Genomic DNA, 27,548 nt, shown 5'->3' with positions numbered 1-27,548 from the left:
ATGTATATACATATATAATATACATACATATATGTTACATTATATTATACATACTCTATTATACACTATAATATATACTATAATCATACATTATACATATATAATATATACGTAACATATATACATACATATATATATATACATACATATATATATATATAATATATACGTACATATATACATACATATATACATACATATATATACATACCTATAATATAATATACATACATATATATATATACATACATATAATATAATATACATACATATATATATATATACATACATATATATATATATACATAATATATATATATATATATACATTACATATATATACATACATTATATATACATACATATATATACTATACATAAATATATATAAACATACATATATATATATATACCATACATATATATATATATACATACATATATATATATATACATACATATATATATATAATATAACATACATATATATATATACATACATATATATATATACATACATATATATATATACATACATATATATATATACATACATATATATATATAACATACATATATATATATACATACATATATATATATACATACATATATATATATACATACATATATATATATACATACATATATTATACATACATATATATATATACATACATATATATATATACATACATATATATATATACATACATATATTACATACTATATATATATATATACATACATATATATATATATACATACATATATATATATAATCTAATATATATATATACATACATATATATAATACATATATATATATACATACATATATATATATACATACATATATATATATACATACATATATATATATACATACATATATATATACATACATATATATATAATATATATATACATACATATATATATATATACAATATATATATATACATACATATATACAATACATATATATATATACATACATACTATATATACATACATATATATACATACATATATATATATACATACATATATATTTATACATATATATTTATACATATATACATACATATGTATACTCTTTAGTCTTTTTACTCTTTTACTTGTTTCAGCCATTCGACTGCAGCCATGCTAGAGCACCGCCTTTAGCCGAAGAATTTGATCAGTGGCCTTCATCAATATATGTATATAAATATTATCGGGTGACATTCCATGCTTGAAGAGATCTATTATTGCGTCAAGTAAAATTAAAATCAAAATCATATCACAATCAAATGGAAATTGTAGTTGTGGCCGATGCCAGTGCCACCTGACTGGCTCCTGTGCTGGTGGCATGCAATAGGCACCATGCATGCGTGGGTCATTTCCAGTGCTGCCTGACTGGCTCCCTGTGCCATCGGCATGTAAAAAGCACCATCCAAACATGGTCGATGCCAGCCTCCACTGCCCCGACTGGCTCCTGTGCCGGTAGCACGTTGAAAAGCACCATTTAAACATGGCCAATGCCAGTTCCACCTGAATGGCTCCCGTGCCGGTGGCACATAAAATGCACCCACTACACTCTCAGAGTAGTTGGTGTTAGGAAGGGCTTCCAGCTGTAGAAACTGTCAGATCAGATTGAAGCCTTGTGCAGCCTCCTGGCTTGCCAGTCCCCAGTCAAGCCGTCCAACCCTTGCTAGCATGGAAAAACAGACGTTAAACGATGATGATGATGATGTTATATATGTGTATATATATATATATATATATATATATACACACACACACACACACACACACACACACACACACCACACACACACACACACACACACACACACACACATTATGTGGATATTTTCAACCACGACGTTACAACCATATCTGATTCTACAAATGTATCAATTCTGTTTATATACATATATTTACTCAATTACTGACATTTAGCAATGGTTTCTCTCATTGTTTTGATAATGCCATTTTGTAACCTTATGCTAGATTTTAGGAAGGTAGGGTGTGAGTAAAAAGTGATTTAGATGCTGTTTCTAGCAAGTCAAGCAGCTGCATAGAGGTTCATTGATACAATAAAGTGATATAGAAAAACAGAAGGGGAAACAGCAAGAGAAAGCATAATTTGGGGAACAAAAACAAGGTCATCTAAATGAAGAGTTAGGCAATAATTATTAGGAAAGAATAAATACAGTTCAAAAACTTAAAACAGTTTACAGACAGAAATTAGAGTTATTTATCTATTGGAATTCAATGCTATTGTGTCTGAAACAAAATGTGAGTGCTGGTGAAATTTGAAAATGAAGAACTTGGTTCATATTACAAATAGTAAACATAATTCTAAGATCCAACAAGTCCAACATCTGTTTCTATTTTTATTACATAGTCAAAGGAAAATAGCTGTGTCTATAATCCTTTTCAGAGCCTCCAAGACTGGTAGAAGGAAAGAATAATATGGTCCTTAGATCAAAGACCTGGACTGGAAACCACAACAGAATGTATTCTAATAAAGGCATCCAATGGTGATTTGGTTGTGTTTAACCAAGAAAGATAAATGACCCAAGTCCTATGAAAATAGTCATGGTTTGTATTGGTAAAAAAAGAAATAAATCTGGTTTCATAAGGAAAGACTGGTTCTGACATTTCATGCAAGGACCTTCCTCAAGAGAAATGAGAAGTATTGGAAGGATGTAAATAAAGTTGATAATCTAAGTGAAAATGAAGCAAAAGATGTATGTGGCCCTAATGTTAAAAATTAGACATTAGATACATATTTCACTCTTATGTTCAAGACACGCCATCACAGATGCACAATTTTATGTGTATATATGTGTGTATAAAGACATCATTTACAATACGGATTTAATCTATTTCTTTATGTAGCTTGTACAAACTGATCCCATAAAAATTCCTTTTAAATTCTCTTTTGTGGGTTTGGTAAAAAGTATTTTTGGATAAATACAAAACTTGATTGTTATTAAACAATGTATTCACCTTTTTGAAAACTATAGGAAATGGAGTTACTTGAGCCTGCAAGATTTCATATTTTTTATATGAAAAATCTTTTTTTTTTTATTAGATGATTATTATAATTATCTTTGTAAAAAAAACTTTATATCTAACCATTGGATAAATCATGTCTTTTTTTCTCTCATTCTTTGTTTCTTTTCTCTACTTTCTCTATAGAAATTGCTTTCCAAATTCCTAAATGTTACATTATCTGATATAACTTTCTAAACTGTTTCTTTTGTTGTTTCTTTCTAAACTGATTTCTACAAATCCTCATCATCATAATTTCATGTTCATTTTCCATCCAAGCATGGTTCAGACAGGTTGTCATGGTTCTAAGTCAGTTCTTATTCAAAGTTACTGTCCTCCTAGATGAGTCAGAAGAACACATCTTATTTATACACTTCATTTTTAGCTTTGTTTCTACAGTCACATGCCCTTTCTGTCAACTTATCAAATATAGCAGGGCAAAGAAGGTGTTTGTATCAGCTCCCAACTACAAAAACACCTAAAACAATTAGCAAAAACTTCATACATGCTACCAAGTAATCTTCAATTTTAAGAGCCAGCTATAGTTTTGTTAAGTCTTAACTTTCCAGAAATTTGTATTAGCTGATATTGTAGCTATCTCCCTTTATTATAGTTTGCCTTTTAGATTTGAACAACCTTAAAGAGGGTTTTTGACTTCAAATTGCAAGAATAATCTCAGCTGATTGAAAGACTATACTTTATACTACATTCCCCTTAACTATTGTTGATACATATAATCACTGTATACACCCTTCCTTTTTCCATATATAATCTGAATATTCCAGCTGAACCACATGCAAGATAGAAACATATCCATTGCTTTTCCCAGTTGGCTATAAAGACAAGGATCACAACTAATATTATAGTTGCCCCACTTGATTGTGTGTGTGTGTGTGTGTGTGTGTGTGTGTGTGTGTGTGTGTGTGCGTGTGTGCGTGTGTGCGTGTGTGTGTGTGTGTGTTTGTGTTTTGAGTAGATTTTAAAACTCCCAGAGGGAATTTTTGTCTTCAAAGTGCAAGGGAAATATCAGCTGATTGGAATTTTTCTATTCATTATATTACAAGCGTGAGATTACACTGTATATTATTACACATCAAGCAGAATGGCCCCTCAATGGTTGGACGGTTTGATTGAAGTCTGGAAAGCCAGCAGCTGCACCAGGCTCCAATTTGATCTAACAATGTTTCTACAGCTGGATGCCCTTCCTAATGCCAGCCACTCCAAGAGTGTAGTGGGTGCATTTTATGTGCCACCGGCACGGGAGCCATTCAGGTGGAACTGGCATTGGCCACGTTTGGATGGTGCTTTTCACATGCTACCGGCTCAGGAGCCAGTCAGGCAGACCTGGCATTGATCGCGTTTGGATGATACTTTTTACATGCCATCGGCACAGGGGCCAGTCAAGGGGTATTGGCATCGGCCACATTCAGATGGTGCTTTTTACGTGCCACCAGCACAGGAGCCAGTCAGGGGCACTATCCACAGCTACGATATTGGTTTTACTTGACTCAACAGGTCTTCTCAAGTATATCATATCGCCCAATGCATCAGGGATACTCTTAACTGGGTCGAACATACATGGTTGCAATCTTACGTTAGTTGCCAGGTTTTCTCAATCACAACATATCTCCAAAGGTCTCGGTTTCCTGTCACTGCCTCTGTGAGGCCCAATGTTTAAAGGTCATGCTTCACCACCTCATCCCATGTCTTCCTGGGTCTACCTCTTCCACAGGTTCCTTCCACAGTTAGGGAGTGGCACTTCCTCACACAACTGTCCTCATCCATATACAACACATGACCATACCAGCACAATCGACTCTCTTGCACACCACATTTGATGCTTTGTATGCCCAACTTTTCTCTCAGTGAACTTACACTCTGTTGTGTATGCACACTGACATTATACATCCAGTGGATCATATTAGCTTCATTTCTTTCAAGCCTACGCATGTCTTCAGCAGTCATGGCCCCTATTTCACTGCCATGTAACATGGGGGTTCACATACATGCATCATACAGTCTAGCTTTCAGCCTGAGCGAGAGGCCCTTAGTTGCCAGCAGAGGTAGGAGCTCCCTGAACTTTGCCCAGGCTATTCTTATTCTAGCTGCTACACTCTCAGAGCAACCACCCCCACTACAGACTTGGTCGCCAAGGTAGCAGAAGCTATTAACTACTTCTAGTTTCTCCCCCTGGCATGTGATGAAACCTGTTTTCTGTACATCTTCAGCATTTATTGCTCCTATGCATCTGCCACACACAAAAACCATCTTCCCAGTTAGCCTTCCTTCGATATTGCTGCACCTTTTATGTGTCCATAGCTTACACCGGGTACTTCGTATGGAGTTTCTACCCACGCCTATTCTACAGATTGAGCAGGGCCATCTACTTGAAGGGGTTTGTGATTTGACAGCCTTCCTCCTTACTAAGACTTTGGATTTTGCTAGGTTAATTTGATACCTCTATAGTTATTTCTATCTAAAGCATTACCTTTACCCTTGTAGCAGTTAACTATGGTGTTGCTACACCAGTCATTGGGTATGACTCTTTCATGAACTACCTGATTTGCGATGCAGGTGACAAGACCATAACCTACACCTCCTGATATTTTAAGCATCTCAGCAGTGATTCCTGATGGGCCAGGTGCTTTCCCTTAATTGCTCTATCTACCAAGGTGCTGTCGATTCGAGTAGCTGGTCCCTCAATTGGGTCAACCTTTGGCAGACTCTCTTCCTCCCATTTATTCTCCACATTCAGCAGTCTTTCATAATGGCATCTCGAAGCCAAACGCAAGGGCACCATCATCCATGCGGACACATTTCTCTCCTATGACATCACAGTTTTCTCTCACATACTGTCTTTCAATCTGAAATACTTCAGTTCTTGGGTCCTCACAACACTGAACATTGGTAACCTGCGTCTCAGGAAATTAGAATATTAAAGGTAAAAAATGACTGTTTAAAAGTTATTTTTCTGCAGAATAGATATGGTAGTTGTGCTTCATTTCTCTCTATCTGTACTCTTATTCTTAATTAGTCTATAGTAATCATTCTAGAAATTAGTGAGATTGTTCACCAAATATGTGAATTCTGTTTTTCTCAAAATATTACAATATTCTCTGAGCACAGCTAAGCAATACTACTACAATCAATCCTTTTAAATAATTTTTTTAATATCCCTAAATTTTTTCAGAAAAACAAATTAGTACTGCAATAATAGACAAAATGTCTGATCTAACAGTTGTCCAAAAGACCATTAGTGAAGCAATCCAAAAAGCTGGCTGTTCCTGGAGTTCTGTGTTGGAGACTATCACTAGAATGTTGTCTGGATGAGCAACGTGTGACAGAAAGAGGTGCACCATCAAGTGGAGTGTCTACATCCTAAGAAGACCTTAAAAAGAGCTGATTTGATAATGTGGGAGAAATCCAAAAGTGAATCCAAGAGCTGGGCATTTATAGACAATTTCAAAAAGTGGGGAACCATAAACAAATACCCTCTTCTCAATGACAGGCAGAGTCACAAGTGGTTGACTTGATCTAAGATGAAGCATAATTGGAATGTTGAGCAGTGGTCCAAATGTTGTTTTCTAATGAAAGAAAGTTACAGAGTATGGAGAAGTGCTGCAGAAGTATATTATCCCAGCTGTTTGAAATTTTGTATCAAGTTCCAGCAATCAGTGATAGTTTGAGGTGCCATGTCATCTGCTGATTTTGTTTCACTAGGTTTCCTTAGAATACACTCAACAGAGTTGTCTACCAAAAGATATTGGAGCACTTCATGTTTTTGTCCACTGATAGGTTATTTGGTGATGAAATATGTATGCATATATGTATGTGAAAGTGTGTGTGTTTTTACTGGTTAAACTAGTGTTGAAATGTATCTCTTTATTTCACTGTAACTTAACAATCTAACAAATAAAGAACAATAAATTAAATACCAAACTAAACTAAACACTGGGGTCCATATAATTAAATGAGTTTTGATTGGTAGAGTTGATCAGTGTCTAACTACATTCATTCACAAGAGATTGCATTATTAACCATCCCTGTCCAGATAGATATAGTAGAACATATATATATATAAATTTATGTACTCTACTTGACTTTTAGGCGAAGATGTTGAAATGCTGACTTTAAATTACATACATTCCAATCTTGGTAGTTATTTTCTTATGCTATTAAACAAAACATATTTTTCCCATGATTAGTCTGCCTGGCTGACAAAAGATTTCATTTATTATTATTATTATTATTATTATAGATCAATAGAGAGTATATGCAACTCTAATGGTGATATATTCTTTTTATCAACAAGCATTAAGAATGTTCAAATAACGGATAATGATTATCATATAGTAGATTATTATAAAGGAATAAATAATACAGAGGGATTTGGTGGGAAAGGAGGTTCTAAACTGCAAATCTCATCTTGTGTGTTTCCATCTACGTACTCTATGATTTGATCACACAATCCTTTAAGTGTCTATTTTTCCATATACACACATATCTTACAGGTCTATAAAATAATGGATAAGAAGACCATTAAAACCTTATGTGAAAAGCCTGCGGTAGTTGTAGTAGAACAACTGAATATGGTTTTTGTGTACATACAGACCAAAGTATAATATATATATACAGAAACACAGAAGATAGGATTGTCAGAGCAGAAAATCATACATAATTTAATTCTGATCCAGAAAATGAACAGGGAAACATAAACAGGAGAAAGCTTTATAAGCAGAAACACTTGGGTAGAAATAATTTGTTTTATTCATTTTTTTTTTAAACATTATTATCTTTGTGATGAGGCTGATGGAGTATTTATACCTGGAATATCACTAATGGATCTGTACAGATTGTTTGAATTGTTCGACAGTGAGTTGTAGTAGCCTGAAAATATTTAAAGAAATAAATAAAGAGAGAGAGAGAGAGAGAGAGAGATGAGCAGACAGACAGGCAAGATAGCTTGATAGGCAGATAAGAAAGAATGAAAGATACAAACAGATAATTATTCATAGAGCAGTTATAAGCAAGAAAACAAAAATAAATAAATATATATATACTCGATGACTGGCACCTGCACCAGTAGAGCACTAACAGCACTGTCCAAGCGTGTTCATTGCCAGAGCAGCTGTCTGGCTTCCGTGCTAGTGGCCCGTAAATAGCACCATTTGAGCGTAATCGTTACCAGCGTTGCCTTCTAACACTTGTGCTGGTGGCACGTTAGAAAATCATTCAAGCGAGGTCGTTGCCAGTGACGCTGGACTGGCTCCCGTGCAGATGGCACGTAAAAAATACCTTTTTGAGCATGGCCATTGCCAGTACCGTGTGACTGGCTCTCGTGCCGGTGACACGTAAAAGCACCCACTACACTCTCGGAGTGGTTGTCATTAGGAAGGGCATCCAGCTGTAGAAACTCTGCCAGATCAGATTGGAGCCTGGTGCAGCCTTCTGGCTTGCCAGTCCTCAGTCAAATCGTCCAACCCATGCTAGCATGGAAAGCGGACATTAAACAATGATGATGATGATGATATATATATATATTATATTTGTAGTAGAAGATGGGAAGATGTTAAATGAATTAACTATTCTTGTTACTTATTCTATTGATCCTGACAGGATTTGAACTCAGAAAGTAAAAGAAAAAAAAGAAAAAAAAACCTAAATACTGTGAAGCACTTCTGTCACTGAGCCATTTTTTTTTTATACAATAAATTTACTCCTAGCAGTTCTACAAAATATTTGTATAAAATATATATTATGCAACATATAATGATTTATATATGGAGAGTAATATTATAGAAGAGGCACAACACATTGGAAGTAACAAAACTTGAACCAATTTGTAGTCAGTAGTACAGAATCTTAATCTCACAACCTCTGTACATCTATAACCATGTATTACAGCCTTCAGAGAAATGTAAGCAACCAACTTCTATCATAACTCCACAACTATAATAATCCTTTCTACTGTAAGCACAAGGTCTGAAATTTTGGGGGAGGGGACTAGTCGATTACATCGACCTCAGTGTTTCACTGGTATTCGTTTTACTGCTCCCAAAAGAATGAAAGACAAAGTTGGCCTTGGTGGAATTTGAACTCAGAATGGAGCAACAGGCAAAATACCACTAGGCACTTTGTCCAGCATGCTAACAACTCTGCCAGCTCGCCACCTTTCCACAACTATAATAATGTCATAACCATGCCCATCACCTTTTAAGCAGTGATTTCATGACAGAATAATTTATTTCTTTATAAGTACAAAGATATTTCAGACAGAAATGGATACAGTTGGACAAAAAAAAACACTAAGATATTGCTACTATTTCTAAATCAATCACTGATTTACAAAAGCACAGCACTCACTTACTTCTGTTGTAGCCACTAAGCTTCATTTGTTTGAATAAAAAGTTTCAATGTCTTTGCCTAACATTTTTGTAGATGATAAATCCCCTTCAGTAAGCTTACTGCTTATAAAATAGAGACATGTTTAAAGTCATATAGGATATTATCATCCTTTAATGTCTTCCTTCCATGCTGGCATGGGTTGGAATGTTTGACAGGAGTTAGAAGACTGTGTCAAGCCCTACTCTCTGCATTGGTATGGTTTCTTTGGCTGGATATCCTTCCTAATGCCAACAATTTTACAGAGTGTACTGTGTGCTTTTTATATGACACTAACAGCAGTGAGATCACCAAGTAACTTGCAAGACAAGACCCCCTCAACTGAGGAGGGAATGGTAATGAGGGAGGTGGCTTTATGCCATGTGGAAAGAGGTTAGAGAATGAATAGAGGGACAAAAATAAGCTTTGTGCAGTAGGGAAGTTACATGGCCATCTCAGTGGGAGGGGGTAAGAGAGAGCAGAGGGAAGAGAGCAAAGGGAAGAGAGCAAAGGGGAGAGGAGAGAGAGGGGAGAGATGGAAGAACGTAAAGATGTGATGAGACATACTCAAATTACAGGGAGATGTAAATAAGTGAAGTGGAACCAAGGATTGAATCAGGTGAATGTGTGGGTAAGTTGACTAGATTGGTTTATAATAAAGTCAAAATGACTAAGGTTAATAACAATTAAACGATTTGTTCAATTAACTATCCCTAACATCATAGGCTCAGTCAAACAGAGTTGACCTCACTAACAACAGAAACAACAACTTTTAATCAGAAGGAGAACTAAAGATACTCACAGAAATTGAAAAGTTTTCCTTTGCCAATAAGATACATGCATACATAGTAGATAATGGTGATGATTATGAGGCTAACTGAAACACTAACAGTTAACACTGTATTGCTTTGCCTGTTTTTGGTAGGACAATCCTGGCTCCACAGCAGCCTGGTGTAGTTCATCTAAAAGATAGATCATTAAAAGTAGAAAAAGAAAATGTGTCTGGAAATTATGAGAATATTAACATGGCTTTTAAAGTAGTCTAAATTAAAGAATATAAACATTCCTAAATATAACATATGCACATAGAAGTTATGAGACAATCTCAATGTAATTTGTTAACCTGATAGAAATAGTAGCCAAATTCAAACAATTTTCTCTCATTCCAAACTTAAAAAAAGAATACATCAAGTAAGGTAGCCCTGAGATACATGTCGTCAGAAAAAATACAGGATGATGATAGCTGAACTGACAGATGCTAAACAACAACATACAGTAGCTATGCACTTAAATTGTTGAGCAAGCGACTACAAAGTAAGACATTTGAACTCTTCTATAGACACTGTATTCTCATTTCCCAACACTTCACTCAAAGTAAGTAAAGTTGATCTTTCATTGATGGATCCCTATAATTACAAAAAAAAAGTGAAGCAAATGATTATTTATCATATATCGACAGCCTCATCAGATACTCAGTCTTCAAATACAAATCTAATGAGCAAATTTATGCTTCACAAGTCAGATTTACAAAGATATTTTCAATAGTACATGCTGTTAGCTTCTGTGATCCAGAAAGTATATCCACTCAGTCCAGGAAAAGTATGTTTTATACACTTCCTGATCTAAAAGCCACAAGTGAGGGCCTTAGTCACTAACAATGGCTAGGAATGCCACAAGACTATCACAATTACAATACTACCCTATTAAACCCATTAATCCAGTTTCAAAATAATGATGACAAAAAGTGGCTTCAATCTTTTCACTGCTATATTTCAAACAGGTAGACTGCCAATATGTTTCAGTTAATTTTCAATATTATCAAGATTTTTAAGTGCGCCTGGCAAAATATTTGTAACTACATGTATTGGTGTATAAAAATAGGTGTTAACCAACTGAAATTTCATGTTAAGATTTTGATAGGGATTTATTTATTTTAAATATGAATGCTTTAGTACAGACAGTCTTAGGTAGGATTGGTATTAAAAGGAATAAATGAGATAATATGCCTGTAGATACCAAAAAGGAAAAAAATGAATTGCATCTCAGCACTTGGTGACAAAATCTATATGCCTCCTCCTCTGCAAAAAAGTACTCACCATATCCATAACGTCCATGCAGATACTTGGAGAAGAATAATCTTCTATTGTCCTGAAGTCAGAGTTGAGTTTCTTATAGTTTGCAATACAGGCCTGACAGATGTTCATCTTTGACCAATGATAAATAGATAAATAAACAAACAAATAAATACTTCTAAATAATTAGGAAGGAAGGAATGAATATATATATATATATATATATATATATATATATATATACACACACATACAGTAATCACTTGCCATAACGTGGTTCACCTATTGCACCCTCAGTACAACATGGATTTTTCTAGCTAATATAGGTAAATTTATATCACGGACTCCTCAGTATATCGCAGGTTTCTACAGCTGATAGGTATTAATATTTTTGGTAAATTTCTATATTAACGCCCATACGATTTTCATTAAGAAAAAAAAACTCGGATTTTTTGCATGGAATCAAGTACCCTGACCTCCTAATATGCTCCAAATCCCTTATTCTGGTTCGTAAAAAAGGGAGTCATTAGAAATTTTTTTTCATTGAATGAATTCCTGTGATCCCCCACCCTGTTTTCCGGACCTAAAATGAGTTTTGTAACATATTAGGAGGTCACTGGAACTCATTCAACACCAAAAATAAAAAATTTCCAATGATTCCGGGATATGGGGGGAGGTCCAGTTTCCCACCCCCACTTTTCCGAAACAAAATAAGAGGTTTGCAGCATATTAGGTCAGGGTACTTGATTCCATTCAAAAAAATCCGATTTTTTCTTTTTTTTCCTTAGTGAAAACCGTGCAGGTGAAATTATCAATGGGGATGGGGGGGGGTGAAATTTCCGAGGCTTCCACATCACCCCACCCCATTTTTCGGACCCCAAAAAGGGTTCTGTAGCATATTAGAAGGTCACAAGAATTCTTTCAACAAAAAAAAATTTCCCACCTTTTTTCAAACCAAAATAAAGGATTTGCAGTATATTAGGAGGTCAGGGTACATGATTCCATGCAAAAAATCCAAGTTGTTTTTTTTTTCTTAGTGAAAATTGTGCAGGTGTTAATATAAAAATTTACCAAATACAGTACAGTACTATACTGTATAACACAATAAGAATAAGAAAATACGTAGTGTACCGTAGATGAGTAAACAAAGAATCACATATACTGTATGGAAAACAAAAGTCGGGAGGTGAGTGTGTGGTATTGTTTTGCATTTATAATAAAATAAATATATACAAATTATAAAAATAATTTTTAAAAATATACTCTGCCAGATCAGATTGGAGCCCGGTGCAGCCTTCTGGCTTGCCAGTCCTCAGTCAAATCGTCCAATCCATGCTAGCATAGAAAGTGGACGTTAAACAATGATGATGATGATACAGTACAGTACTGTTTCTACTTCGTGGATTTTCACCTAACGGGGTGGGGTTTTGGATTGGAACGTAACACTTGTGATAGTTGAGGGATTACTGTGTGTATGTATATATATATATATATATATATATATATCAAGTAAAGTATGGCCATGCTGTTTCTTTCACTTAGAAAAAAAACTTCAGACTTTTGAAGTTTTCAGATTTTCAGATAACGAATCATTAATTGTGTCTGTGGTATGAAGACCAGTATATTCGAACAGAAAATTCTTATGGCATGCACGACTGAGTTACTCTTCCTTACCCTATTCCCAAATTTGACACTTTTTTTCTGCTAGGTTTAGTGATTACATAGAAGCGCCTTCATGGGGGTCATTATTGGTAATGGTGGGTGGAAGGGTATCGAAACCCTTCTACATTCTCACATGGTTTTTGTGAATTTCAGCACAGCACTACACACTCACCAACCAACAGTGCTACATGAATGGTTATTTGATTACTTAGTTTCAATTCTCAACATTTCAAGCTCAAATCTTAAAAGAGTTGATTTCATCCTTCACCTCTTGACAGCTGTTGTTGTGTAAACCAGTCCTGATCATGTGGACCTACGGCAAGGAGATAGTTGACCGAATTAGTAGATGAGACCCACAATTCTGTTGTTCCAGATAAATGAAACCACTACCTGAGGACGATGCTGTACATACCAATATTCAATGATGAATTATATGGGATGCAATGTGAACATCTAGACATGTATTCTCCCTAGTGACCAGCCTATTGATATATATTAATAAAATAAGTAATAATTGCCTAACTAGATTCAAAACAATAGACTACACCTTGCCAAAACTGTTCCTAGTGCCTAATCCAAATTTCATCCACATCGTTTTAACATTTATTTTTGTCAGGGGGCATACTGCCAACAGTTATACTGTGTCTCTGCTTTCTACAGTAGTATACAATAAACAACACACCTCTCCCACAATCTCTTCTTTGTCTCCTTCATATTCTAGCTTTAATAAAAAGCAGGCCAAACCATGAGCTATGAGAAGGCCTCACAGGGAATCAACAGATGTTATTTCCTAGAACATAACACACAAATCCATGGATTCGGTTTTCAACAGTATAACAGTAGTAATAATGATGTATGTAATTGGTATAAGAATATTAAGTTTGGGGACGGGAAGGTTGATGCTTGTACTATTCAGATCAGAAGATTGAAAAGTATGCTTAACTATGGTGAGTTTTGTTCTCAGGGTCTAAAGGAAAATAACTGAAGCTCATTTAGTCTGATACTCAATTAACCTGAAGGTACCAATTTTTATTGGCAGTGAGCTGGAAGAATCGTTAGTGTCTCTATGCTTAGTGGCACCTCTTCTGACTCTGTTTAATCCAAGACCATTTCTAATTTGTGACCAAAAGCATTCTATATGTGACCAGCTCTGCTGCACTGGCGTATCTAAGATGACAATATCTAATATGGCTTTCATCTATTAGATTTTGTAAGACAGTTGAGTGGGGATTTGGCTGCTAGAGTTAACAAGTCAAAGAAACATGTAGAACAGACATGGGCAACCTTTGATGAGGAGTGAGTTGCATGAGACATAGCTCATCATCAAGTGGGCCACACTACTAAATAATTGCAAAGTAACTTTTGGTTAGGCATATCATTCAGAAAGTTTTGCAGGCAACACTTTATCCATGACTGATGGAGAGGTTAGCTTACTGGCTTGTAGCACTGGTGGACGCATGAAAGTAAGATGATGGGACTGCTGTTGCTGTTAGTGGTTTGACAGTTGTAAACGTTGTCTCAAGATGAAAAAAAAAGAAAAAAGAAGTGACATACCTGACTATATGTATTATTTTCAATGCAGCCAATCATTTCCTTATAGCTGTCAATGAATTTAACAGTTTTATTGTTCAGCTCAGTTTTATCATCGAACACACTATAGCAACCTGGAAATTAAACAAATTTCAATATCAGAATGGCTAACATCTATTCTAGATCAAAGGCAGTGTGTGTGTGTGCACGTGCACATGCATGCGTGTGTGCATGCATGTGTGTATGTTTGCACATGCACACATGTGTATATGTGCATTTACTCAAAGCTGGTGATTCAATGTTCTTTGTTATCAAACTTCAGTGAAAACCTGTCTGGTCATGGGGAATATTACTTTACTTGGAAACATGTGAGGATTGGCAGCAGAAAGGACATCTGGCCATAGAAAAAAATCCACCTCAACTAATTCTGTCCGACTCATGTGAGCATGGAAAAGTGGACATCAAAATGATGGGGAGGAAGAGGAGGAAACTCCAGGCAAGGAAACTAAACCTGGAGTCAAGAGGTCTTAAGGCAAACTTAGCAAAGATGAAAGTTTTGGTTAATAGAAAAGACACAACCTTGATACCCTTAGGGAAATAGCCTTGGTCAATATGCTGCACTCAATGTAGTTATGGATACGCAAGAGATGCAGCAGAATCATGGTTATAGACTGTCAAAGAACATAAGTTTTGTATGTGATTGATACACTGGAACAGTATGTTCCATGAACACAAGAAATAGAACCCCTTTAATACCTGATGGCCCACTAAACATAGTTGATAGATTTTGTTTTTCCTAGGAGATATTATCAGCAAGAAGGTGGTTCCTCTGAATGTATAGTAACCAGAGTAAGAACAGGCTGGAAAGAGTTCAGGGAGTTACTACCACTGCTGGCACAGAGTGAAAGGAAGACTGTATTATGTTTATGTCAGAACTACAATGCTGCATTGTAGTGATACATAGGCCTTGAATGCAGAGGACTTTAGAAGACTGGAAAGAAATGAAGCAAGCATGTTCTGTTAGATGTGCAATGTAAGTGTGCATGAACAACATAGTATAATTGTGCTGAGACAAAGACTGGGCAGAAAAAAAAAGAATCAGATATAGTGTACAAGAAAGAAGACTGCACTGGTATGGCCATGTGATATGTATGGATGAGGATATCTGTAAAATCAAGTGCTGAAGCTTGTGGACAAAGAAGATCCAAGAAGACATAGGATAAAGTAGTGAAGGCTGACCATAAGACCCTGGGCCTCACAGAGGAAATAACAAAGGACTAGGACATCTAACAGTATGAGGTTCTTGTGAAAACCTACCCATCATGGTAAAATTTCTTCAGGAAGTACTGTGTGGGTATGTATTTTGCGTGTGTGTGTGTGGTGGGGGGTGTCCTCATGAAGCACATCTGCATATTCCAGTGTTCCCCAAAGTATATCCATAAATGTTATGATCCATATAAGAGTTGAAAACACCAGAGGATATTGTTAAATACTGGAAAATATTTATTACAGAGTAATTACATATTTTGATTCTCTGTTGGATCAATTGCTAATAGATGTTTTACATGCTTTTCTACAAAAATACTTATGAAACTCCAATTGGTAAAGAAACATATGTAATATGGAATAAATAATACCAAAATTTTCCAGTCTTCTGTTTTAATAATAAATAAATACGAATGTGAATGTGTGTGTGTTTGTGTTTGTGTTTGTGTGTGTGTGTGTGTGAGCACCTCTATCAATCAATCAATCAATCCCTCTTACATCTCCTCCACTACAGCCCTTCCCTCTTTCTGATACCACTCTTCTCTCTTACTATCTAGAACATCTCACTTGTTAGCCATCTTTCATCCATTAATACTATTCTCCACACCCACATGTTACAGTGGCTATCCAATCCCCCACTCCCTGGACTGCCAACTTATCACTTCTCAGGTATTATGCTTGTCTATCTTGCTACTCCACTCCTGCAGTTTATCCAAACACATATCTTTTCCTCCTGTCAACATATCATCATTACTATCATGCTGCTAGTGTCCCTCTAGTTCCACCCACCAGACTCATGCATCCCGTCCCCTGAACCCTTCCCCAATCTTTACAGACGTTGCCTACATATCTCCCTCTTCCACCTCCCCTATCTCTTCCCCCATACATTCTTGCAAACCCCCACCCACTACTACTACTACCTGGTCACCTCATCACCCTTATTTATCTCACCTCATCAACCCTATTTATTTCCTAGATGTGAGTTATCATGTAGATCCTGTACAATAAGAATTGCTCAACCCCAACCTCTTCCCTCATACCTCAACCCCATCAAACAAAGACACAGCATCCCCACCTCCTCAGGTTTCTAGATTTGCAAGCTACATGGTGACCTCTAATGCCAGTGGCACAAAAGAAGCACCGACTATACAGTGTAAGATGGTTGGTGTTAGAAAAGGCATCATCATAGAAACTATACCAAACACTGGAGCACAATGTAGTCCTTGAACTCATCAGATCCTTTTTGAGCCATCCATCCTATGCCAGCATGGAACATAGACATTAAATGATGAGGATGAGGATGAGAATAACACTTGCAAAGTGGAAAGACTGTTAGGATCACAATCATAAGCCCCTAGGTTTGATACTCAGACAAGCACCATACTGCATCTTCGAGCAACACACTTCATTTTATGTTGCTCCAACACACTCAGCTGAAAATAAGTGCCATGGCACTTAGCAGGATTAACTCCATGATGGACTGGTTCAAGGAAGAGTCCTGTACTTTCAGCCTAAATGCCTTAAAGCTCTGAATAAGCTCTAGCCTAATGAACCTGTAGGCTCGAAGCAGGCATGTCTAACACTTGCTACAGGCTTGCCTTCTTTAAATGTTTAGTTTAGTTCAGTCATAGTACAGAACAGTAAAGACAATAATGTCTCAAGGGATATTCAATTATACTTATACTCAGTTTGTCTTTGTTTAAAAGTAGGATATTTGAAGCTATACTAAATTTCATTTCAATACACTCCCTTCTTGTTCTAACATTTGAAGTAAAGCTTATTGTGTCTAATGAATGAATTAAAATAAAATTAATGCAGAAAATAATAAGAGCAGTGTCAATACTCAACAGATTAATGTACACTATAGGAGTGTTCCTCCATCATAAACACTTTAGTGATCTAAAAGATTCATCTGAACCATCAGTGAGCTCAGAGCTGTCAGACAAGACAGATGTGAATAGATAAAGTTTGTGAAGAGCAGAGACAAGAAGTGGTTTACATACAATAAAAAGTTGTTGTAGCCTTAAAATTCTCTTTCCTGCCTCTAACGTTTTACCTCTGTGCTGACTATTTCAGACATCACAACAGCACTTTAAAGAGACAGACACCAGACATCATGATCTTTAGATGTTGTTAAGCTCTAAATCATCATTTAATGTGCATGTTTCATGCTAGCACAGGTTGGACAGTTTGAAAAAGATCTAATGAGTTCAAGATCTGCATTGTGCTCCAGTGTTCACTTTGGCATGGTTTCTGTGGCTGGGTGCACTTCCTAACTCCAACCATAGGGTGTAGTAGGCACTTATTTTTGTACCATCAGTATTACTGAGGTCACCAAGTAGCTTGCAATTCTACGAACCCAAGGAGATTGAGGTATGAGGGAGGAGGTTGGGGTTGAGCTACGTGATTACTCACATTTAGGAGAGAAAGAGTGAGAATGAATTGGAGGTATCTCCAAAGAGATCAAAGGTATTCCAACTGTGACTATCTCATCCCTTTCCTAGACACAGTGCACCCAGATCCACATCATCCAATGTGTCCTGCCTTCTTTAAAAATGGTAAAGTGTCATTTGAAACAGATTCGGTTGCTGCTTCTACCGGATTAAATAACCAGGCAGAGGTTGCTTCATATATTTGTTACATGCTATCAAGATTCAAGATTCACTTATATTGATATAGTATTTACTTATAGTGTCATACTATATCATTCAGAGTGATATAATATTTAGAGAGTCCAGTGCTTTTTCTAACACCACCATGATGAACTTCACACTGAAACAAAGAGAAAAAACACTCAACAGTTTTACAATACTACTACTGCTTACAATAATGGTAGTATTAGCAGTATGTGTATAGACATTACATACTCATAAAACATCAGTGCACATTAAGCACAGACACTTTATATATATATATATATATATATATATATATAGTTTTAGGGAAAATAACCAAGTTTCAAGAACTCATCGATGAAAATCCACTATCACATATAGAAAAATTAATACATGTTATTATAATGGATGAAGGGAGGATTATTGAATGGTTATTATTTTGATATTTTGATATTTTTAATAATTTTTCTATCTTTATAAAATAAGTATTTCATTAATTCATTTGGTACTTATTGTTGGTTGAGATATATATATCTAATTATTGTTCTACTTACGATCTGACGATTAGCTATATTTTTGAATAGAATTTATTTTACGATAATTTCAATTGATTTTAATTGATTTAAATTTCCTTTCTATTTGAAAATTAGTTATGAAACACGTGTAATCATTTTATTATATTTATCTTATGATATTTACTTTGCTTTATATTATACTCATTTATTGTGCTTTTAATTGTTAATTTTTCTATATGTGATAGTGGATTTTCATCGATTTCTTGAAACTTGGTTATTTTCCCTAAAACTATATATTTATATATATTTTATCTATAAAGCTCAATTTAATTTTAATTTTTTATAAATTGATTTTAATTGAGTTTTGACCTGTAATTTTGGATTTTGTCCCTAATATTATTATATATATATATATATATATATATATATATATATATATATATATATATATATATACATCTAAACTATAATGGAGAAAGATGCTCATTTATTAGGTATGTAACAATTAGTAAAAGTACTAAAAGAAGGCAATTATTAAAGGGTTGACCGTCTGGAAATATTTTTATAAATTCATGTTCTAAGAAATTTCCTATAATTTTTACTTCTCAAGTTTATTGAATTTTTCCAAATTTGAATATTCACTGCATTCACTGCAGTGAATATTTTCATTTGCAAAGTCTCTCACTTTCTCTTTTAAGTTTTCATTTGCTATTTGGAAAACCAACAGTTCATTTTATTAATGTATACATAATGTAAAAACATTAATTACTGAATGAAAATTTTTTTAAATACCCTTTTAATTTTGAACGCAGGATAGCTGTGAGAAAAGTCTAGAAAGTTGGGTAATTACTATTAAAAAACGAGGATTAAAAAAAAGTTACTGACAAGTACTCAAAACTTGCACCTTATTCACAGTTTCCAAACACTCTGTACCATTAAGCCAATATATACATATGCAAGTTGCACGAGCAACTTCAACACACACCAATACACTTGCGCATGCACATAGATACACATACACACAAATGAAAGGTAATGCGTGTGCATGTGTGTATGTTGTTAACTGACAAAACTTTGCGCTGCATCACTTTTGTTAAGTTTTGTCAGTGAACAGGTCGCAGTTTCAAAGCGACAAAAATATTTTGGCACAAATGAAATTTTAATTTTGAAGTGAAACTGGTACTACTTAAATATAGAGGTCCCTTAATGGTACTACTTAAATACAGAGGTCCCTTAATGGTACTACTTAAATACAGAGGTCCCTTAATGGTACTACTTAAATACAGAGGTACTACTTAAATAAAGATCCACGTTTTGTTCTTGGCACTTTTATTGGAGCTGCCTGGCAGCAAACACCATATCAATAGTACCGCGATCCTTGCGGAATCCACATTGGCTCTCTGGTAAGAGGTCTTTTTCCAGATGAACTATAAACCTGTTCAGCAGTACTCTGGCCAGTACCTTGCCTGCAATGGATAACAGGGATATCCCCCGATGGTTATCGCAGGCCTGGCGGTTTCCTTTACGCTTGTAAAGATGTATGATGGAGGCATCTTTGAAGTCTTGGGGGAGTACCTCTTCCTGCCAGATGAGGTGGAAAAGCTGATGGAGTTTCTCAGTCAAGGTCCTGCCACCCTCTTTATAGATCTCAGCTGGGATAGAGTCTGAGCCAGGCGCTTTCCTGGTGAACAACAGGCGGATTGCATTCTCAATCACTTCAAGGGTTGGGAGTTCATCCATTTCCTCATTTACAGTAATTTGGGGGAGGCAGTCAATGGCCTCATCATTGATGGTAGAGGGACGGTTTAGTACACTTTTAAATTAAAATGCTCTGCCCACCTTCCCAGGACCATGTCTTTGTCGGTGAGGAAAGTGGGTCCGTCCGCACCGAGGAGAGGTGATGACGCAGATGAGGTTAGACCATAAATTTCCTTAAGACCATCATAAAAGATCTTCATGTCGTTCCTATCTGCACAGCCTTGAATCTCTTCTGCTTTCTTGCTTAGCCAGGAATCATGCATCTGTCTGAGCTTCATCTGAATGTTGCTACACAAACTTTTCCATATGTCCTTCTTTGGTTTGGAGGATGGATCTTCAATATGGGCTTTGTACGCAGAACGCTTTTCTTCTAGCAACTGAGTAATCTCAGTGCAGTTCTCATCAAACCAGTCTTTGTGTTTCCTGGAGATTGGCCCAAGGCACTCCATAGCTGTGTTGTATACGGTCTCGCAGATTGCTTCCCATGCTGCTTCCACATCTTGACTGCCTATCGCAATAGGTTCAAGGCGTTCTGCCAGAGTTTCAGAGAAAGATTTTTGGACAGTTTCTGTTTTCAGCTTGTTGACATTCAGTCGTTTTGGTGTTTTCTTTCCTTGGGGTCTTCTCTTTGGTCGGATATGCAGATTGAGCTTAGCAACTATGAGGCGGTGGTCTGTCCAGCACTCGGCTCCACACATGGCCCTAGTGATACGCATGTCCCACCTGTCCCTTTTCCTGATGATGACATAGTCAATTAGATGCCAGTGCTTTGAGCGAGGATGCATCTATGACGTCCTGTTGTGGATAGGGAGGCGAAATACAGTGTTTGTTATCAGCAGGTCATGCTCAGAGCAGGTTCGGAGGAGGAGAAGGCCATTAGTATTGCATTTTCCAACACCATGCTTTCCTATCACACCTTCCCAGGTGGCACTGTCACAGCCTACTCTTGCGTTAAAGTCACCAAGGATGATGAGCTTGTCTGAATTTAGTGTTGCACTTATGACGGTGTTCAAGTCTTCATAGGACTTATCTTTGACCTCATTGGGGTTTATCATGGTAGGGGTGTAGGCACTGACAAGGGTGGCAAACTTCTTCCCATTGGAGAGAGGGAGTCTCAGTGTCATTAGTCCGTCGTTCAATCCTTTTGGGGGCCCAGCCAGTTTGCTCACAAGCGCACTTTTCACTGCAAAACCAACTCCAGCCTCACACCTCTCCTCAGGTCCTCTGGCCAACACTTGACTACCGATGTTGCTGTGTTTACCTTCCCATAACTTAGCCATTTGCAAAAAACACACCAATAGAATAAGTACTATGGTTACAAATACAAAAAATAAATCCTGTTGTCAATTTCTTCGACTAAAGGTGGTGCTCCAGCATGCCCACAGTCACATGACCAAAGCAAGTAAAACAATAAAAAAAACTATGCCATTTTAATCCTGAGCAATGCCAGGTATCTCTACTAGTATATATATATATATATATATATATATATATACTATATACTATATTGGATGACATTTCAAAATGTCATCCGATAATCACTCTGGAAAGGAATATTCGGATAGAATGGGGCCTGCCAAAACTAGGCCGAAACAGCTGTAAGATTAAACTTCTGTTCATCCTCTAATTCCTTATGTACTTTGTACTTCTATATGTAAACCATGTTGGCAAAATAATATAGTCTGCCATGGACACCTGTGCTTTGGTTCTTTCTTTCATTTTCTTTTCTTCCTTTCTTTTGTCACTTTTGCTATGAATTAAATTAATGAATTCAACGGGATACACCGTCTGCAAGTAGTTGGGTTCAGCATATTATCCTCCATTTTCTAATTGTTACACAAATTTTGGGTAAAACCTCCACTTTTACCCGCTCCCATTGATTGCACCTAGTATAGCACTAGTGTAGCAATAATTCGGTACCCTCCCAGCAGTATACTGGATAGATACTATCCCTTAGTGGGTTGTACCCCCAACCCCTAACTCTCTCACGTTATATATATATATATATATATATATATATATATATATATATCTTCCAGTTCCACCTAATCACTCCCACCTTCTCTGTTTTAAAATGTCATGGAGCTCCTCTGACCGCTTCTTTCATACTTTGTGCATTGCCTATAGACGGTTAGACGGACTGAGCTATTGAGAACTAAATAGTTACATTGTATGCACAGCACAAAACCAGTAACAGTTAAGAAGTATTAAAACCTCACCCAGTTATGCCTGTGAATAGCAGGCCAATACCCTAGTTGCTTGCCCATTACAGTTCACCTTCTTTGGATACAATTTTTGGTTTTTTAATTTAAATCAGTGAAAGTACAAAAGTAGATTAAAAGCAAAAACTATACTTACTTGAACAATAAGCAGAACTCCAAAGTGTTTTGATGTCTTGAAAAACTGATGGTATTAGTGGAGCATAGTCGGACTTAATAAGTAAATTTTTACATATTACTAGAGTACTATTCTTGCTCTGCAATGACCGAAAAAGAAAACTGTTATTGTATTAACTGTATCAAGATTTAATTTTTATTATCTCTGTTTTTAATTCAAATTTCACCAGAGTCATCTTTGCTTTGTATCATTTGTTACAGGCTTGATAAATACCAGTAATATATGAGGGTAAATTCAAGTGACAAAACTGTTTGCTTTCGTTATTTGAACTTAATCATAATATTCTCTTCATAGTTTCGTACAAGGCCAGCAATTTTAGGGGTAGGGTGTAAGCTGATTATGTCCACCCCAGTACTCAACTGATATTATTTTCTCAATCCTGAAAGCACAAAAGGCAAAGGTTACCTCAGCAAGATTTGAATTCAGAACATAAAGAGCCATAAGAAATGCTGTTAAGCATTTTGTTCAACATGCTAACAAGGCTACCAGCTTACCAAACTTACTTATAATGCTGGTTTCAAATTCTGGCGCAAGGCCAGCAATTTCTGGTGGATAGGGTAAGTCAATTTCATTGATCCCCCAGTATATAACTGGTGCTTATTTTATCAACCTCAAAGGGATGAATGGTGAAGTTGACCTTAGTAGAACTTAACTCAGAATGTAAAAAACTTATTCATAATATTAAAAAGTGAAAAATCCAAATCTTAAAACAGGGAATGGGTCACAAAGGTCAGATTGTTGGGCCTTATTTCTTTTTAGATGTTATTGAGTGAATTTAAATATTAAAACAAAAATATAAAAACTGTGTTTAAGAAATAAATCATCTTCACTGTTGATAATGATATAACTGTTGTTACAAAAACCAATTATTTCCTAAGATATTTCATGAGGAAATCAGAGTGAAGGTGAAAGCATTTACTACCTTAAAATCTCATATTTATTATCGTAAGAATGCCATACAAGTTAATGAATTATCCTATTATGTAAGAAATGTCATAATTTTACACTGGCAAGATAGAATTGTGGAGACCCCCTTTGTAGACAATGAAACACTGAGAGGATTAATGTTGTTATTATATTCATACGCTTAAAATATATTTAGGCTTATTTTGTCCAACCCATGCCAGCATGGAAAAGAAACATTAAATGATGATGAGGATATTTAAGCTTATTTTAAACAAGACTAAATATTATTTTGTAGCAATATTAAATATATTTTAAACATTAATGTAATCAACATAAAATATACTTTCACATACAGAAATTTTACTTAACAATATTAAATAAAATATTCCGATAAGGGGGGCATTTTTTTTTTGTAGTTGTGTACTTCCAGCTTAACCTTGGTCAAGCTGACCTATTACATGTAACAGTTAAACAACTAAGTGCAAACCACAGATTCAGAGCCCCCTAAGGTGACATATCGCTATGTTGTTGAGGACCACACTATACATACTGACATGAAGTATGGCAATATAGATTTAATACTTTTTTTTGTTTTACTGAGACATTTTAGTTTTTGTATTTTCTTTTCTTTTAACATTTTGGCAGAAATACAAAATGAATGTTCTTTTGTTATCCTATAAGACTGAACTACAGTTAAAGGAAGGCTTTACAAGGGAGTTCAGATGTTGCTAGGGTTGACTTTGCCTTTCATCCTTTCTAGTAAAATAAGTACCAGTTGTGTATTAGAGTCGATGTAATCCACTTACTCCTCCCCCAAGATTGCTGGCCTTGTGCCAAATTTTTTACCAATATCAACAAGGAATGTCAACATCATCACTGTTTCACTCAAGTGGTGACAAGCATGAAATATCAATATCCACACATGCACACACAATGGACTTCTTGCAGTTTCTATTAACCAAATACACTCACAAGGCATTTGTTGGCCCAAAGAAGACTCTTCTCTTTCTAGTCTTTGCGAAACCTCTGCACTCAAAATCCACATCTCACAAAAAACACATCATAATTCATACAACTGCATCATCAATCTTCCCTGTAACCAGAAAGGGGAGCCCTTTGTTACAAGTATAAGTAATAGTTCCCTGAATTTTTATCAACCCCTTCTTATTCTGGCTACAATGTTTTCAAAACATTCACCTTCAACTACAAATTAGATTACCTTGGTAGTAAAAGTTATCAGCAACTTCTAAAGAGGAGCCTTTCAGGTAATTGATACAATCTCAATGTAGGCATGACTATGTGATTAAAAAGTTTACTTTGCAACAAAGAGCTTTCAAGTTTGATAAACTGTGCAGCACCCTGGGCAAATTTCTTCCACCATAGCTTTATGTATGTATAACAATTTTTATGATGACTATAAATAGATATATACAACCACATTTTTACTTTTTCCCTAACCCTAAAACCTCAACTCTAACCCCCTACCCCCTAACCACAAACATTTTTGGAAATTTTTTTCAGAATCATATTCTTCGTATTTTTCCGCATATTTTGAAGAAAAAAAAATTCTGAAAAAAAAGTTTTAAAATGAAGAAATTAGTGGGGGGGGGGGGGGGGGTCAAAATGCCGATTTTTGCCAATTTTTTTGCAGATTCGTATTTTCCGTAACCGAAAACGGGGGTTTGTGTAGAAAAACAAATAATAATAATAAAAGGTGGGGTGCAAAAGGAAGTCTTGCCGAGGAGCCGAGGAATTTCTATTTTCAAGCTAGTTTCCAATTTGGAAAAAATCTGTAGGAAGTGACACCTGTAGAATTGCAAGATGAGCTATATTTGTGTCTGTCCGAGGAGAGAAATCAAGAAGCAGGTAACTTAAGGGTTCATCAAAAGAGACCAATAGAATAAGTATCACATTTTTAAAAAAATAATAAAGTACTGTAGTCGATTTGTTCGACTAAACCCGCCAAGGTAGTGGTCATAGTCCAATGATTGAAACAAGTTAAACGTAAAAGACAAAGTGCTATGACGAAGAATACTCACAGCTGAAGCGATGTCAGAATAAAGGTCAATGGCTGCTATGTAGTCCTGCAAACATTTGGTACAAAAGCGATAAGGACGAGCACGTTCAATACTACAGCGATAGAATTTTGACACCACATTACTAATGTTTCCGATAATAGATTCACAGGGTTTTTTAATCGGTTCGGGCACTATTGTAGTCGTTTCCAATCTAGTTGTCGCTTCCGATGTTGTTGGTACCGTTGAAGAGTTTGTCTGGCTTAGTTCTGTAAGTGTGTCGTTATTTGGCAGAGAGTTCTGGGTGTGGTACGATGTCCAGGATGTGTCTTCATTGCACGACGAAAGAAGGAAATTGTTTAATATAAGCAAAAATATTACGGTCACAAAATTTAGATTCTGTTCCATTTCTTCTCATGTGTATGCAAAAAATTGAAATTAGCAAAAACTAAAGGTTCTTTCTGAATATATTCAACTGACAAGTAGAATATATGAAGCCGAGTCTAGTGATGTTGCCCTCTTCTATTTACAAACATCTCTATGGAATGATTGATCACATGAGCCGACCGGTATTAACCTTCGCTCAGTTCCTTATTTATATTTATCTCCAACTGTGTCATATGATTTATTCTCACATTCAGAAAAATTCATATTGGTCAATGATATCTGTATCAAATTAACTTTCCACAACAATCATAAAAGACAGCAAAATCGGAGCCTTTTTTATGATTTATGGAAGAAAATAATGAAAGATAAACATCTATACCGTAAACTTACTTTTAAGTTTGAACGTAATTATGTCCCTTAGGGTAGAGTTACCTCCCTCTAGTCGTAAATTTATAAGTTAGAATTGCAAATTCGGAAAATGTGAATGAAAGACATTACAATAAATTACATAGCAGTGACTTCGAACGGGGGGAAATCGTCTTATATTTTATTCTCAATTATGTTTAGGGTAATGATAATTAAAGTCCTATCGACTGATCATGTCAGTCAAATTTCTTGTCATTAAACAGCTCTTGTCCTCCCCTCTCGAATGATTATAATGTTGCAGATATTTCCGTAAAGCTCTTCTTTCGTTGGATGTTGTTTCCATGATTTGTTGAGAACAGCAATCAAGAAGGAAATAGCTTCTGTTCCTCTACTTGCACATCCGGTTCCCGATGCTCCTCTCTCTTTAACCGTTGATGCATCGGATTCTGCGGTTGGTGCTGTTTTGCAGCACACTGTAGACAATCAGACTAAACCTTTGGTGTTTTTTTCTAGTCAATTAAAGCCAGCCGAACGTCGGTACAGTACTTTTGATTGAGAGCTCTTGGTGATCTACCTGTCAGTTCGTCATTTTCAACATCAACTCGAAGGCCGAGATTTTGTGATTTATACTGA

At 35.7% G+C, this 27,548-nt stretch overlaps 1 protein-coding gene across 1 annotated transcript; it reads right to left on the bottom strand.

Moving 5' to 3' along the window:
- Positions 1 to 7,794: 7,794 nt before the first annotated feature.
- LOC106884003 (osteopetrosis-associated transmembrane protein 1) lies at positions 7,795 to 26,966 on the bottom strand. The gene is made up of 6 exons (XM_014935181.3): positions 26,187 to 26,966; positions 23,203 to 23,320; positions 14,715 to 14,824; positions 11,523 to 11,630; positions 10,229 to 10,388; positions 7,795 to 7,932 (listed from the first exon to the last, which is right to left on the bottom strand). The coding sequence occupies exons 1-6, from the start codon at positions 26,568 to 26,570 to the stop codon at positions 7,835 to 7,837; spliced, it is 978 nt and encodes a 325-aa protein (XP_014790667.1). The 5' UTR covers positions 26,571 to 26,966; the 3' UTR covers positions 7,795 to 7,834.
- Between the last annotated feature and the right edge of the window lie 582 nt (positions 26,967 to 27,548).

Source organism: Octopus bimaculoides, chromosome 2, assembly GCF_046866305.1.
Source record: "Octopus bimaculoides isolate indiv1 chromosome 2, ASM4686630v1, whole genome shotgun sequence".
Taxonomy (NCBI): domain Eukaryota; kingdom Metazoa; phylum Mollusca; class Cephalopoda; order Octopoda; family Octopodidae; genus Octopus; species Octopus bimaculoides.
The sequence above is the reverse complement of the archived record's forward strand: the minus strand, read 5'-3'. Positions and strand labels throughout refer to the sequence as shown.